The sequence below is a fragment of the Mandrillus leucophaeus genome, unplaced genomic scaffold (genome assembly GCF_000951045.1).
Source record: "Mandrillus leucophaeus isolate KB7577 unplaced genomic scaffold, Mleu.le_1.0 Scaffold96, whole genome shotgun sequence".
NCBI classification, from domain to species: Eukaryota; Metazoa; Chordata; class Mammalia; order Primates; family Cercopithecidae; genus Mandrillus; species Mandrillus leucophaeus.
In genome coordinates this window covers 4,811,069-4,828,254 of record NW_012110474.1, presented here as the reverse complement: position 1 = coordinate 4,828,254, position 17,186 = coordinate 4,811,069, and the positions used below count along the sequence as shown (strand labels likewise).

Genomic DNA, 17,186 nt, shown 5'->3' with positions numbered 1-17,186 from the left:
GTGAAACCCCGTCTCTACTAAAAATACAAAAAAATTAGCCGGGTGCGATGGCGGGCGCCTGTAGTCCCAGCTACTCAGGAGGCTGAGGCAGGAGAATGGCGTCAACCCGGGAGGCGGAGCTTGCAGTGAGCTGAGATCCAGCCACTGCACTCCAGCCTGGGCGACAGAGCGAGACTCCGTCTCAAAAAAAAAAAAAATCACCATAAAATCACATATAAGTACAAAGTTCACAGATCCCATAAAGCAATTACACAATTGAGACTACAGAGCAACTAGCTAACAAAACTCTGATGGGAACAAAACCTCACATATTATTATTAACCTTAAATGTAAACAGCCTCAATGTTCCACTTAGAGGATATAGTTCAGCAAAATGGATTTTTTTTTTAAAAAAGACCCAACAATCTGCTACCTACAAGAGACCACCTAATATGTAAAGATACCCATAGCCTAAAGTAAAGGGGTGTAAAAAGATGTGTCATACAAATAGAAAACAAGAAGGAGCAGGAGTTGCTCTTTTTATATGAGATAAAACAGTCTCTAAAGTAACAACAGTTAAGAAGACAAAGAATAGCATTATCTAATGATACAGGGTCTAATTCAACAAAAAGATTTAACTATCCTAAATATATATGCACCCAGTATCAGAGCACCCAGATTTATAAAACAAATACTACTAGACTTACAAAAATAGATAGACAGTCATATAAAAGAGTCATATAAAAGGAACTTCAATACCATATTGACACGAATAAGCTGTCAATGATGACAGATCATTGAGCTTGATCTGTTGCTTTGATTATGCAAACTTGACCAAATGGACTAAGAGACGCCTACAGAACATTCCATCCAACAACCACAGAATATATATTTTTCTCATCTGTGCATAAAACACTCTCTAAAATTCACCATATGCTTGCCCACAAAGCAAGTCTCAATAAATGCAAAAAAAAAAAAAAAAAAAAAAAAAAAGAAGAAAAGAAAAGGTCAAAATCACATCAGGATCTTCCTGGACCACAGTGGAATAAAATTAGAAATCAATACCAAGAGGAACCCTCAAAACCACAGAAGTACATGGAAATTAAACAACTCACTCTTGAATGACTTTTGGGTTAACCATAAAATAAAGGCAGAAATTTAAAAAATGTTTTGAAATGAATGAAAACAGACACAACATACCAAAACCTCTGGGATACAGCAAAAGCAGTGCTAAGAGGAAAGCTTATAGCATTAATTGCTTAAATCAAAAAGACAGATCTCAAATTAACAAGCTAATGCCACACCTCAAGGAACTAGAAAATCAAGAACAAACCAAACATGAAACTAGCAGAAGAAAAGAATAACAAAGATCAGAGCAGACTTTATCTCAGTTAAATTGAAACCAAAAAACTCATACAAAGGATCAACAAAACACAAAGTTGGTTCTCTGAAAAGATAAACAAAACTGTTAGATGGCTAGCTAGATTAACAAAGAAAAAGAGAAGATTCAGATAAGCACAATCAGAAATGATAAAAGTAACATTACAACTGATAACACAGAAACACAAAGGATCATCAGAGACTACTATGAACATCTCTAAGTGCACACACTAGAAAACCCAGAGTACATGAATAAATTCCTGGAAGCATACAACCCCTCAAGAGAAATAGAAATTCTGAACAGACCAATAACGAGTAATGAAACTGAATCAGTAACAAAAAAAATATAACAACTATGACAAGAAAAGAGCCCAGGACCAGATGGATTCACAGCTGAATTTTATCAGATGTACAAAGAAGAGCTGAAACCAATATTATTGAAACCATTCCAGAAAATTAAGGAAGAGGAATTCCTCCATAAATCATTCTATGAAACCAGTATCATAATGATACCAAAATCTGATAAGAACACAACAAAAAGAAGAAAACTACAGGCCAATATCTCTGATGAACATAGATACAAAAATCCTCAACAAAATACTAACAAACTGAATCCAACAGCACATCAAAAAGATAATCCATCACAATCAGGTGGGTTTTATTTTAGGGATGCCAAGATGGTTCAACATATGCAAGTCAATAAATGTGATTCACCACATAAACAAAATTAAAAACAAAAGACATAAGGTCATCTCAATAGATGCAGAAACAGCATTTGATAAAATCCAACATCACTTCATGATAAAAACAAAAAAAAAACTCAACAAACTAGGCATCAAAGGAACGTACCTCCAAATAATAAGAGCTGTATATAACAAACCCATAGCCAACATCATACTAAATGGGGAAAAGTAAAATGCATTCCTCTTAAGAACTAGAACAAGAGAAGGATTTCGCTCTCACAGCTCCTAAATAGCATAGCACTAGAAATCCTAAACATAGCAATTAGGTAACAGAAAGAAACAAAAGGTATCCAAATTGAAAAAAAAAAAGTGAAATTATCTCTGTTCCCTGACAACATGATCTTATACCTAGAAAAATCCCAAAGATTCCTCCAAAAGACTCCTAGACTTGATAAACAACTTCAGTAAAGTTTCAACAAACAAAATTAATGTACAAAAATCAGTTGCATTTCTACACAACACTCGAGCTGCAAACTAAATCAAAAAGTCAATCCCATTTATTATAGCCACACAAACACACAAAATACCTAGGAATACACTTAACCAAAGAAGTAAAAGACCTCTAAAAGGAGAACTACAAAACACTAATGAAAGAAATCAGAAGTGACACAAAAAATGGAAAAACATCCCCCATGCTCATGGATTAGAAGAATTGGGCCAGGCGCGGTGGCTCATGCCTGTAATCCCAACACTTTGGGAGGGCGAGGCAGGTGGCTCACAAGGTCAGGAGATTGAGACCATCCTGGCTAACATGGTGAAACCCCGTCTCCACTAAAATTACAAAAAATTAGCCGGGTGTGTTGGCAGGCGCCTGTAGTCCCAGCTACTCGGGAGGCTGAGGCAGGAGAATTGCTCGAACCTGGGAGGCGGAGGTTGCAGTGAGCGGAGATCGCACCACTGCACTCCAGCCTGGGTGACAGAGCAAGACTCTGTCTCAAAAAAAAAAAAAAAAAAAGAAGAATCGATATCATTTAAATGACCATACTGACCAAGGCAATCTACAAATTCAATGCAATTCCTATAGAATCAGCATTGTTTTTAACAGAATTAGAAAAAACTATTCTAAAATTCACATGGAACCACAAAAGAGCCCAAATAGCCACAGCAATCCTAGGCAAAGAGAGCCAGGCCAGAGGCATCACATTATCTGACTTCAAACTATACTACAAGGCTATAGTAACCAAACCAGCATGGAACTGGTTCACAAATAGACACACAGGCGGATGGAACAAAATAGAGAATCCATAAATAGAGCCACACGCCTACAAGCAACTGACCATCAACACAATCAACAAAAATAAGCAATGGGAAAAGGACTCCCTATTCAATAAATGGTGCTGGGAAAACTGGCTAGCCACATGCAGAAGAATGAAACTGGATACCTATCTCTCACCATGTACAAAAATTAACTAAGGTTGAATTAAAGGCCTAAATGTAAGACCTGACACTCTAAAAGCACTAGAAGAAAACCTAGGAAAAACTCTTTGGGACATTAGCTGAGGCAAAGAATTTATGACCAAGTCCTCAAAGGCAAATGCAACAAAACCAAAAATAGACAAATGGGAATTAATTCAACTAAAAAGCTTCTGCATAGCAAAAGAAACAATCGATAGAGTATATAGCTACAGAATGGGAAAAATATTTGCAAACCAAATTATGCATCCAACAAAGAGCTAATATCCAGAATCCATAAGGAACTCAAACAAATTAATACAAAAAATAATAATAACCCTATTAAAAAGTGGGCAAAGGACATAAACAGACACTTTCCAAAAGAAGACATACAAGCAGCCAACAAACAGGAAAAAAATGCTCAGTATCACTAATCATGAAAGAAATGCAAATTAAAGCCACAATGAGATATCATCTCATACCATTCAGAATAGTTATTATTAAAATGTCAAAAATAACAGATATTGGTGAGGCTGTGGAGAAAAGGGAACACTTATACACTCTTAGCAGGAATATAAATTAGTACAACCCCTATGGAAAACATTATCAAGATTTCTCAAACAACCAAAAATAGAACTACCATTTGATACAGCAATCCCATTACTGGTTATTTACCCAAAAGAAAAGAAATCATTATATCAAAAAGATCCCTGCGCCTGTCTGTTTATCACAGCATTATTCACAATTACAAAGTCAAAGAATCAACCTAAGTGTCCATCAATGGTTAACTGGATAAAGAAAATGTGGCATATATACACACCATGGAACACTATGCAGCCATAAAAAAGAATGAAATCACATCCTTTGCAGTAACATGGATGGAGCTGGAAATGACTGTCCTACGTGAACTAACTCAGAAACAGAAAACTAAATATCACATGTTCTCACTTATAAGTGGGAGCTAAACCATAGGTACACATAGACATAAAGATGGAAATAATAGATACTGGGGACTCCAAAAGAAGAAAGAGAGGGAACAGGGATGAGGGTTGAAAAATTACCTATTGGGTACAATGTTCACTATTTGGATGATGGGTTCACTAGAAGCCCAGACCACACCATTACACAATATACCCATTTAACAAACCCACACATGTACCCTTGAATCTAAAATGAAATAAAATAACAAAAATAAAAATAAATGCAATTCCTAAGGCAAAAGAAAAAGGGCTGGAAATGGAGAAATTTTTAAATGCTTAGTAATTCATTAAATTTAATAAATTCACTAGATATTAACATTAAATAACATATAGTTATAGTGTTCCAAACAAAATGAAACAAAATTAGTAAGAAGAGTGGCACTGTTTCACAGTTAATACTTGCATTAATAGAAGACAGCTGGTTTCTCATGTCTGTGTCTGCATTCAATCTGATGTGTTATTACACATCACCTAGTCTCTGGAAAACTCTGCTGTACTTTCATGAGAGAATGAGAGTTTTTTAAAAGACAGCTAATATCTTAGTATTGCTAGGAAAAAGTTTTGCCCTTGCAGACTTCAAAGACCTACAAGAACTCTCACGTTTTGAGACCTACTGGTCTAGCCTGTTCCTCTCATACTCCTCTCTCTCCACGTTTTTTTTTTCCCTCCAACCTAAATACCGATTTTCAGTCTCTTTATCCTTCACTGACAGCTTCTCTCAGTCCTGTCTTTTTACTTGCTTCCCCCTTTCCCATTCTCACTCATTTATGCATTTTCTAGTCCCCATTGTTCCTTCTCTTCTATGAACACAACATGCAGCAGCAGTACCGTTCTGTTATTTATGTTGATTTTTTTAAAGAACACCAGGTGAATGTTTTCTATTTCTCTACCAAACCAACAACAGAAGTCCTACAAAAGGTTGAGCTGAAGTCTCATCAGAGCAGAAACTGTGGTTCAGTCACTTTCGTATCTCCCATAGCACCCAGCACAGTGTGTAGTGCAGTGGCTATAGCATGCTAGAGAATACCTTGGGCTGAAAATGAACAGCGCTGAAATTGACTCATGCTCAGTACCCTGGTAAAGAGAGATGTTCAATAGGCCAGTGTATCCAAAAATTTAGCCTGGGTGTCCCATCAGTTAAATTTTTAAAAGTGTGTGTGCACACAGATGTGCATGTCGACATATAAAGTGAACATATGTACACACACATATTCATATAATGCTAAATTAACATATTATGTATATGGAAATATAAACTTCCATTTGTACGTATTGACTTTTATACACACGTTCATATATAAAATGGGTGTTTTTTTGGTGGCACTCCAAGGGATCATCTCTACCCCCCACTGGTGAACACACCCTGCTTTGGAGACTATCGCAACCTAGTGACCTCTCCAAGTCCTCACAGATAACCCAGGCTGGCATGTAGCCACCACTCCTCACTTATCATAGAACCTCATGTAGATAAATAATAGGTTGAATGGAATTAATTTCAAGTCTTGTGGCTATCAGGACACCACAGGCTGGTCATGTTGGCCACAGTTTCAAAACTGAACTCTATCTGTGACACTGGCCCTGGTAGCTAGCTAGTCCACAAAAGAAAAATACAAAGCAAAATGCAGGTGGGAAGTAAGTAGTGTTCTTCTAGCTCCAGGATGAGAGAGAACACACTAATTCCTATTCTTAGGGTCTCTTTGGGATGAGCAGCCAAGAGAAGAGCTTGGAGCCCCAGTGCTTGATGGGCTAATGGGAGCTAGCTCTGTTTTTTCCAGGAAATATTAACATGTCCCTGCCAACAGTAAAATGATCAGAAATCAGGCCGGGCATGGTGGTTCATGCCTGTAATCCCAGCACTTTGGGAGGCCAAGGCAGGTGGATCACCTGAGGACAGGAGTTCTCAAGCCTGGCCAACATGCTGAAACCCTGTCTCCACTAAAAACACCAAAAACTAGCCAGGCAGAGTGGCACGTGCCTGTAGTCCCAGCTACTCAGGAGGCTGAGACAAGAGAATTGCTTGAATCTGGGAGGCAGAGGTTTCAGTGAGCCAAAATCGCATCACTGCACTCCAGCCTGGGTGAGCGAGCAAGGCTCTGTCTCAAAAAAATAAAAATAAAAATAAAAATAAAAAAGAAAGAAAGAAAAAAAGAAATCAGCCTCAGTCCATCGTAGACAGAGGGGCTGGGCAGGAAGAGTAGGCTGAGAAGACAGGCTTGTGTTGCTCTTGCTCAAAAGACCCCACAGACTAACATCTTGGTTTGAAGATGAGTGGTGCTGACCCTCACACCTCCAGGCTGGAATCCCTCGTCCCCAGCCCCTGCACTGGTTGCCATGTCACCACAGAGCCTTGGGGTTGCTATATTGCCTGTGGCCTCATGGGGGTGAGCACCTGGCATGGCTGATGGGTCTCCTGCCCTTGGGAAGCAGGCTTGTCCATTCAGGAGGTGTTTCTTCCTTCCCTGGCATTTTCTCAGGAAGCATCTTCCAGTCAATAAAAATGGCTCTCTTAAGAGACTCCTTGACCTTACAGTGCAGTCCAGTCTGCTTCTACTGCACAGATTGTAGATGGGCCTCATCTTACACAGCAGAAGTCAATTCTCTCCTCTCCACTCTATTCTGTTCACACCTGCCTGTGCTGTACATAGCAGCTTATTCAGCATTGTCTTGGTCACTGTGCTTATTCTATAATGCTAATCTCAGGCCAGGCGCAGTGGCTTATGCTTATAATCCCAGCACTTTGGGAGGCTGAGGAGGGTGGATCACTTGAGGTCAGGATTTCAAGACCAGCCTGGCCAATATGGTGAAACCCCATCTCTACTATAAATACAAAAATTAGCCAGGCATGGTGGTGGACGACTGCAGTCCCAGCTACTCAGGAGGCTGAGGCAGGAGAATCACTGGAACCTGGAAGCATAGGTGGCAGTGAGTCAAGATCGCGCCACTGCACTCTAGTCTGGGCAACAGAGAGAGACCCTGTCTCAAAAATAAATAAATAAATACTAACACCTTACATTGGATCATACTTTAAAGCATGTTCACACTCATTATCTCATTTAATCATCTCAACATACATCAGAGTTTGTGAGCTAGCTGAACTGTACAGACAAAAAAAAATCTTTGCTTAGTGAATCGCTGATGTAAATAAAATGGAAAACTAATCTTGCCTAAGAAAACAGTTCATATGCACTAGTTTTTTGTAAAATCAAGCACCTAGGTGTCTCTGTTTTGCTAAAAGACATTACACTAATGGGTGTTACTGTCTGCTTTTGATAATAATAAAACTTAACTTCCCTAAAAGTAACCAGTAGTCAACATCACAAAGATATCAACTATCCCAAAGTGAATTTATAAATTTCATTTTCAGCACTGTCTATAACTGCAAAACATAGAAAACTGAAATGTCCATTGGCAGGAGACTGGTTAAAGAAATTATGGTGAAAGTATGACAAAAGTATAGATACTCCTAGGAGATCCCAGAGAGAAAGGGTAGCATGTAGTTTTTAACTAAAGGAGCATTCCTAGTCTGAGAATCACTCCATTCAGATCATTACAGTGTGGCTCATCATGGACCACCATCTACCCACTAGACACCATGGCAATAAGAGGCATAAAAATCAGGTCCTCTTGAAACTAAATTTTGTTGAGGGCCTAAGGAGCATCCTATAATAACAATCCCATATGAATATGACTGGAAATAGAACATAAATCATGTATGTATGACGCACATATTTATATTCTTTGACTCCCATCCCTGAAATTTCAACTCAGCAAATGACAACACAGCCCCTGCAAACAGCAGCATGTATAATTTGCCTAAAGTTTACCTGAGGCATTTGGGTTTGTTCCCTAACTAGTCTCACCACCTGGAGCAGCTCCACCACTGAAAAGCTCACGTTCTGACTATGACCTCCCACCCTCTTACTCCCCCCGTCCTTCCCACTGACCCCATTTCCAGCACCATTCAGACATCCAGTCTTCAGATCCTACCAGCTTCTTCAGTTTGTTGCTACCTTTCTGGCCTCAGTTTTTTCTTCCTCAGCTAGCTGACCCCCACAGTCATCACCAGAATTATTCTCTCTCTCTTCCCCTCTCCTCTCTTTGTCTCTTTTTCTCTTCTGCACACACACATACACACACACACACACACCCCAACACAGCACCCACCCTGGCAGGCCTCTGAAGCGAGGATTTGTCTTTTCTGCCCCCCTCTTAGCAATCGTGATTCAGGAGGTCTAAGGTGGAGTCAAGGCCTCTACAAGCTTAAGAAGCTTCCTAGGAGATGCTGATACGGATGAAAACATTGCCCCAGGATATCTACTTTTCTGGTTAAACTATGTACTGACACAAGGCTTGACATTCAAAATACTGGACAATTGCTGTGGAGCAACTGAAAAACCAATAAATAGCCTATGAGGGTGACATTTCTTATAAGCACTTTGCAAAACTATCTGGCAGCTGACCACATGCACCACCTGTGACATCATCTCCTAGGTATATACGCAGCGAAAAGCACACACAAGTAGAGCCCCACACCACAAAACGACGTTTCAGTCAATGATGAACCACATATACAACAGTAGTCCCACAAGATTATAATTTTAATACCATATTTTTACTATACCCTTTCCATGTTTAGGTACACAAATACTTCCCATCGTGTTACAATTGCCTACAGTATTCAGTACAATAACATGCTGTACAGGTTTGTAGTCTAGGAGCAGTGGGCTATACCATAGAGCCTAAGTGTGTAGCAGGCTGTACCATCCAGGTGTGTGTAAATATAGTCTGTGATGTTTGCAGAGCAACAAAATCACCTAATGATGAACTTCTCAGAAGCATCTCTGTCGTTAAGCGACGCATAACCGTACCCTAAAAGACAAATGCGAGAAAGGCAACTCATAACAAGCCCAACCTGGAGACAGTCCAAATGTCTGTTGACAGTCAATGAATGAACCGTGAAATATTCTTGCCATTAAATACTAGGTAGCTATGAAAATCGACTAACTACTGTGACACACAATATGGGTGGATCTCACAAACACAGTGTGGAACAAAAGAAGCCAAAGGGCACGTGCTTTTTACCCCACTTATGTAACATTTAGTATGGTTGATGTAAGGAGAGTGGTGAGCTTGGGGGACAGGGATGGAGTACAGCTTGGGAGAAGGCATAAGAGGAGATAATTTCGGCGGGCGTAACGTGGGTGTGTTCACTGTATGACAGCTCATCAGGTTGTAGATTATGGTGCACACTTTTCTGCACATATGCAATATATCAATTTAAAAGTTTTCTATCTACAGGGCCCAGGGAGAGGGAAAAGTATTCAGCAACGCCCCTGCTGAGGCACAGCTGGAACAGGTGCCAAGGCATGCCTAATCTGTCCACAAGGCACTGGCCAGCTGGACTGCAGCCCTGGATGGCCAGCTGATCCATATTGACAAGGGGGCATTTTCCCTGAGCAACAGATTATCTACCCAACTTCCCACTGGATGTCTCTGCCTGGAATTCCCACAAGGAACGCAAGGTAAACCAATCTCAAACTGAGCTCAGTATCTAGGCCTGCCCCACCTGGAAGGTAACTTTCTGAGTTTAGGGTACCATCACCCACACAAACTAGAAATCCTGGGCATGGGGCATGGGGTGGGCTAGGAGGGGCATGTGGTCCCTTTCACTTCTCCTTCATGCCTTAGGGCCAAGAGGTCCCATCAACTCCGCCTGCTAAAACCCTCTGGTTCTCCCTGCCCACATTCCCACTGTCCAGACCCTCTTTCTCTCTCACCTGGGCTCTTATCTAGGTCTTCACTGGCCCCCTTGCCCCACTTGCTGCCCCTCCAATCCACCCTCTGCACTGCAAAGTAATCTTCTGATACCCAAACTCTGCAGTATGACATACAAAAACACTCATGGAGATGACTGTAAGCTTACCTCCTGCCTCTCTCACTCTCATATCTTATACCCCAAAAACAACCACTAAGTGGCCCCCAATCAAGCCATGCTAGTTCACATAAACACACTTTCCATGTGCTAGAAAGGTCCTAAGCACTCCTTCAATTCAAATTTCCCTTTCACTGTTGCAAGAATAACTTCTTGAAAAAGCAAACCCCATTTCCTTAGGCATCTAGCATTCTAACACATCACTCTCTCCTTTACAAAGGTTCTTGGCCCTCAAAGGTGTCATGCATGTACCCAACCTAGGGGTCCACCAGGACAACAGGCTTATAGATACGACATATGAGTGGAAAAAGAATCACACAAACACAATCGGCAGAAAACCCAGAGGCGAGGGAGAGCAAGGGTGGCCAGAAGCCCCAGGCAATGGGCCCATGCAATCTGGGTGACCGATGAAGAAAATTGCTTTCAGTCCTAGATTATATCATTCCACATAAAAGCATAACTGGTGGAGCCCATCGTGGTTAAGAGCATGGATTCTGGAGCCAGACTGCCAAGGTTTGATCTTGGCCCTGTTACTTACCACCAGGGACCATGAGCAAGATCCTTATCCTTTCTGTGCCTCAGTTTCCTCATTTGAACAATGGGCTTTGTGGGAATGAAATGAGTTAACACCTGGAAAGCACTGTATGGCACACCATAGCTGTATATAAATGGTAGATGTTATGATGTTCATATGCTGATGTCCAAAAATCACCAGAAAAACTACATATTGAAAAAAAAAAAAAAAAAAAAAAAGACAAAACCCTACCTCTGTCCATCCATGAAGGTCTGCCACAGGCTCCATATTCCAACTCCAAACTTTTAAACCATCACTTCTCTTATCCCAGGACAGCTAACTCAGGGATCCAGGTTCAGGTCCTCCCAACACAGGTGCCTAAATCTCAGTCTCCTCAATTTCTTTCCATATGGAGCTTCAGCTGTGAAGTTTATGGAACTACAATATGGTTTCAGGAGAAATCCTGGAATGGTATTTTAGTGCTTCTCAGGTATCCTGTTTCCCCCCTCTTTTTTTTTTTTTTTTTTTTTTTGAGACAGAGTCTCGCTCTGTTGCCCAGGCTGGAGTGCAGTGGCACGATCTCGGCTCACTGCAAGCTCCGCCTCCCGAGTTCAAGCCATTCTCCTGCCTCAGCCTCCCAAGTAGCTGAGACTACAGGCGCCCGCCACCACACCCGGCTAATATTTTGTATTTTTAGTAGAGATGGGGTTTCACCGTGCTAGCCAGGATGGTCTCAATCTCCTGACCTCGTGATCTGCCCACCTCGGCCTCCCAAAGTGCTGGGATTACAGGCATGAGCCACCGCACCTGGCCTGTTTTCCCCCTTTTCAAGGTGACTAGAATAGTGCTTCCTTATTCAAGAAATGATCAATGAGAAATGAGAGGTAATCAGGGTTGTCTACTTTAGGGGTCCCCAAGCCCCGGGCCGTAGACCAGTACTGGTCCATGCAGAAACTGGGCCACACAGCAGGAGGTGAGCAGTGACCAGGGAGCATTATCTCCTAAGTTCGACCTCCTGTCAGATCAGCCGTGGCATTAGATTCTCACAGGAGCGTGAACCCCATTGTGAACTGCACGTGCAAGGGATCTAGGCTGAGAGCTCCTTGTGAGAATCTAATGCCTGATGATCTGAGGTGAAGCAGTTTCATCCTGAAACCATCCCCCCGACCCCACCACAGGTCTGTGGAAAAAATGTCTTCCACAAAACGGGTCCCTGGTGCTAAAAAGGTTGGAGACCACTGCTCTACTTAACACTTTCACTAGGTTCCCTTAAAAAGAGGACTAAATAATCATCACAATAACTTTCTTTTCTGTTTATAAAGATAGAGACCAATTAGAACAAATATCTGAGAAAAATGGGGTACTGTGTTACAGTCACACTGTTTCCACCTTCTACTGTATAAGCATTGGTTTGTTACCCTTTTCCCTCCTGTAAGCTGCTTTCACAAGTCAACCCTGACCACCAATATGGGAACTCAGGTAACAATAATAGCCATGACTTATTGAGAACTTACTGAATAATAAGACTTTTGCATACATTATGGTGGCCAGCTAAGAGCTGTCTCCTCAAACCCATTTGGCCCCTCTTCACCATAGTGAGCTGTCACTATGGATGAGCAGCTGCTCCAGGCACAGACAGGGAGCCCGATGCCATGGATGGCAGAGCTGCCCCACCTGTCAGGGCCCCTGAATGGCCTTGTGGCACAGATCCTGCTGTGGGCAGTTCAGCTGGAGAGTTATAAACTTCCAGTTGAGGAATCTGTTTGATAGGGTACCTTAGTCAAACACGAGCTAATATAATTATCTCAGCTAATCCCTAAAAAACACAGGGGACCTAAGGTGTTAGTACCACCTACCTCATTGAGTTACTGTGAGGATGAGAAACTGCATGCGGAGTCCTCATATACACATTTTCACTACTCCTATTTGAAAACATTTGTACTGCTATTATTAGCCTCATTTTACGGATAAGAAAGTGGTCAATAATATGCTCAAGACCATATAGTTAATGTGTGGTAGTGCCAGAATGGGAACTCAGACATCCAGCCTTAAAACTGATCTTTTAACCTCTGTGCTATTCTGCTTCCAAAAGGATGAAATGAGATCATACATAAAGAGCTTGGCCCAGCCGAGGGACCGTCACCCAACCGTGCTCAGGAGTGCATCATGGTTGAGAGTGTGGGCTGTGGAGGTGATGGGCATCCAATGGCATCCAATTCTGCCCTGCTAGTATTAGATTTATGCTTAGGCAGAAACCTTGTTTTTCTCATCTGTGAAAAGAGGGTGATACTACCAACTTTATTAGGCTGTAGTGAAAATTAAAGGAAGTAACACGTACCAACGGCTTATGACCAAGCCAGGCACAAGACAGCGTTCAATGATGCAAGCAGAAGGAAGCAGGGAACAGCTGGGGCTTCTTGCCCCTTTCCTCCGTCCTAACAGCTCTTTTTTGCAGACACTGGGAATCAAAACCAAAACGCATACAACCTTCCACCTTGAAGTACAGCACCACATCATCTCTTCGCTAAGCCTAATTCCCATTTTCTGGATAGGAAACTGAGACACAAAGTATCTCCAGAATCATATCAGAGGTAAGTAGCAGGCCAGGATTCAGACGCAGCTCCAAATCTCCGGCCGTCACGCTGCATGGCCCCTCACCCGGCTTCCTCTCTTCTCAAAGCACTCTTGAGTCAGATAAAGGAGCTCTGTCCATAAATGAACGCACGAATGAATAATTTAAAAAATTTTAAATCCATTTGACAAATGAAAAGAGGGTGTACGGAGGTAAAACGTGGTTCCACCATGCGTTGGCTATGAGTCCTTGACCCCGCCAGCTTCAGTTTCCCAATCACTAAAATAGGGATTTGAACACCTCCTTTGCAGGGTCCTGGTGAACATCAAATGAAGAACTGTGTGTAAGCTCTCGGTACAGTGTACCTGGCACATATTAGGTTTTAATAAACGGCAACCAACTCTGACTAACGGTTGTCCCTGGGGAATACCTGCCAGGCACAGAGGGAGGCCCTACGGCGGCGCGGGGCAGAAGGGGGCAGCAGCCGTCTAGGGAAGTGAGAAAAGGGATTAGAGAAACGGGCCGCCAGGCACAGGCACCCTCTAAGCGTGCGATCTGGCCCCTGGGGGGCCTCCAGCATCGGCTGCCGCGGAGAGCACCCAGGTCCCACCTGCCTGGCAACAGGTGCACCCCGAGCGAGCCCGGCGCCTCTGATCACCATGCCAGGCTCCGCTGCCAGAGTCCTAGGGGACAAGCCCAGCTTGGGGCCGGCGTCTGGACGCCTGTGTCCGGACTGCGCGGGGGAAGGAGGGAGTGGAGATGTTTTCGGATCGCGAGCGCCGCGCGAGAACCCTGCCGCAACCGAAAGAAACAGACCCCTTGGCGCCGCCTCCCGCGTGGCGCCCCCTCCCCACCCCGCCTCCTACCTGCCGAAGTGCCCCACGTGGTCATAAATCCACTCGAAGTGGCGGGACCCCATGGTGCTGCCGTGCACTGGGCGCAGAGTTAGCCGAGCTCCGGGGGCTGCGGGTAGCACGCCCCGCCCCGAACCTCCCCGCCCGGCCTCCTGCGCTCCCCGCGCGTCCCAGTGCTCGGTACGAGCGCGAGGCTGTACTCTGTTCCTCCCTCCGTCGCTTGGTCCCTCCGTCCCCTCAAGTATCTTCGGCTTTTTCCCGCCACCTCGGCCTCCTCCCCGGCGCGCTGTGGTCCCGGAGCCCGCGGTCGTATGGTGCCGGCGCCCCCAGCCCCGCCGCTCTCCCGCCAGCCCAGCCGCCAGCCTGGCTCTTGGCACCGTATCCGTGGGGTCGTCACGCTGGAGGGAAGCCCCGACACCTGGGAAAAGTTGTCACTGAGAGAGAGCCCAGGGTGGGGATGCAAGGTCCGGGTTCAGTCTACTGGCTGCAAGAATATATGGCCTTCCGCATGACGCCCCTCACAAACATGGTTCTCAAATTTTCATGCCTGAGAATCTACCGCAGAACTTGGTTTAAAAGGTACATTTAAGGCCCGGCGCACTGGCTCACACCTGTAATCCCAGCACTTTGGGAGGCCGAGGCGGGCGGATCACCTGAGGTCGGGAGTTCAAGACCAGCCTGACCCACATGGAGAAAGCCCTTCTCTACTAAAAATACAAAATTAGCCGGGCATGGTGGCGCATGCCTGTAATCCCTGCTACTCGGGAGGCTAAGGCAGGAGAATCGCTCGAACCCAGGAGGCGGCGGTTGCGGTAAGCCAGGATCTTGCCATTGCACTCCAGCCTGGGCAACAAGAGTGAAACTCTGTCTCAAAAAAAAAAAAAAAAAAGTACAATTAGGCTGACGCGGTGGCTCAGGCCTGTAATCCCAGTGCTTTGGGAAGCCGAAGGGGGAGGGCTGCTGGAGCCAAGGAGTTTGAGACCATCATATAGTGACACCTAGTCTATACAAAAATAAAAAATAAATAAATGTAAATTTATTTCTAGACTCCACCCCTGATGAGTCAGTCTGCCTGGGGCACAGGAATCTGATTTTTCTTTTCTTTTTTTTTTTTTTTTGAGACAGAGTCTCGCTCTGTTGCCCAGGCTAGAGTGCAGTGGTGCGATCTCGGTTCACTGCAAGCTCCACATCCCGGGTTCAGGCCATTCTCCTGCCTCAGCCTCCCAAGTAGCTGGGACTACAGGCACCCGCCACCATGTCCGGCTAATTTTTTATATTTTTAGTAGAAATGGGTTTCACCGTGTTAGCCAGGATGGTCTCGATCTCCTGACCTCGTGATCCGACCGCCTTGGCCTCCTGCAATCTGATTTTTAATAAGCAGATCACATCATTCCAAGCCACACTTTGGAGTGGGCAGGGGTTTGGCACATGGCCAACCCAGGGAGGGGGTGGCCTTCCTTCTGGAAGGTATCAGGTGAATGAACTTTAGGGAAGAAAGGCCAATGGCTGGTCCACAGCGCTGAAGCTGAAAAGCCAGTTTCCAACTATATCCACAGCGAGAGTTGCCTTCTCTAGTCAGCCTGGCAGTCACTGGTCGCACTGTCAGTGTGCTACTCCACTTTATAAGGCCACCATCGGGATGCATTCTCTTTGTCACTTTGGTAGCCTCAGTTCCATAGCAAATGCCCTCTCTTTGAACTTCTCCACCTCATCCTTAAAATCTGAGCACACTATCGCTTTCTCAGAGAAATCCAACAGTTTGAGGGCCAGGACAGAGCTCCAGCAGAGTAGAGCAGTAAGACCGGGTCTGATGGCTCGAGAAGAGGCAGGATCTTGCAAGGCTGTGTCAAACATTTTACTTTGACCAAAGGACAAAGGGAACTCCCTGTAGACAGTCTTAAAGCAGAAGAGTAATAAGAGCAAACTTGTACTTGAATAGTATTTTAAAAAGAGGAGGGTCCTTTTCCCAAAGTGCTTCCCTCCCCTACTTGTCACAGAGCCTACAATAACACCATTAAAAATTGACTTACTTTTGTTATGCACAATCCTGTCTAGACATTCTCTTCTGAAACATAAACACTCTTGGAAGGACTAAACCCTTAAGTAATAAACAGCTTGGAGAGTTTTGTTTTTTTTTTTTTTTTACAGAGTTTCGCTCTTGTTGCCTAGGCTGGTGTGCAATGGCGCAATCTCGGCTCACCACAACCTCCGCCCCCTGGGTTCAAGCGATTCTCCTGCCTCCGCCTCCCAAGTAGCTGGGATTACAGTCATGCCCCAAAACTCCCAGCTCATTTTGTATTTTTTTAGTAGAGACGGGGATTATCCATGTCGGTCAGGCTAGTCCCAAACTCCTGACCTCAGGTGATCCCCCTGCCTTGGCCTCCCAAAGTGCTGGGATTATAGGCGTGAGCCACCGCGCCTGACCAGGTTTTTAAATTAGGTAGTTTCCTGCTAACTAAAGAGACTTAAGAAAGCCTAAGTTCTTCAGGTGAGGAATGCTAGAGGGATACAAGGTGGGGGGAAGATGAGAGAGTAGTGAGGAGTACTTTTGTCAAGGGCTGAGCCTAGGAGGAAAGGTGGGGGCCATGGCAGCCAGTCAAGATGCCCTATTGCTTCAAAGCACCAAAGGGAGAGTTACCTGGAAAAGATATGGAGAAACTGAATTTTGATATGAACACTATTCTAATTACACCAGATAGAAATGGCACGATATGGATAAAATGGACAAATCCCTTGAAAAATACAATCTAACAACACTCAGGAAGAAATAGATAACCAGAATAGGCCTACATCTATTAAAGAAATTGAATATGCAATTAAAAACTTTATGATATGGTTTG

At 43.8% G+C, this 17,186-nt stretch overlaps 1 protein-coding gene across 2 annotated transcripts in view; it reads right to left on the bottom strand.

Annotated features, from left to right (window-relative positions):
* SLC22A16 (solute carrier family 22 (organic cation/carnitine transporter), member 16) overlaps window positions 1-14,472 on the bottom strand; it is a 59,206-nt gene extending 44,734 nt beyond the window's left edge. Inside the window, exons 1-2 of one of the 2 annotated variants that reach the window (XM_011970641.1) lie at window positions 13,793-14,056; window positions 12,777-12,842 (exon numbers count right to left, since the gene is read on the bottom strand). In XM_011970641.1, coding sequence (XP_011826031.1) covers window positions 12,777-12,842; window positions 13,793-13,866 — 140 coding nt within the window. In that variant the 5' untranslated portion in view covers window positions 13,867-14,056. Of the gene's footprint in view, window positions 1-12,776; window positions 12,843-13,792; window positions 14,057-14,358 lie in introns of those variants that run through there. The other variant, XM_011970640.1, reaches the window with a different exon arrangement.
* Between the last annotated feature and the right edge of the window lie 2,714 nt (window positions 14,473-17,186).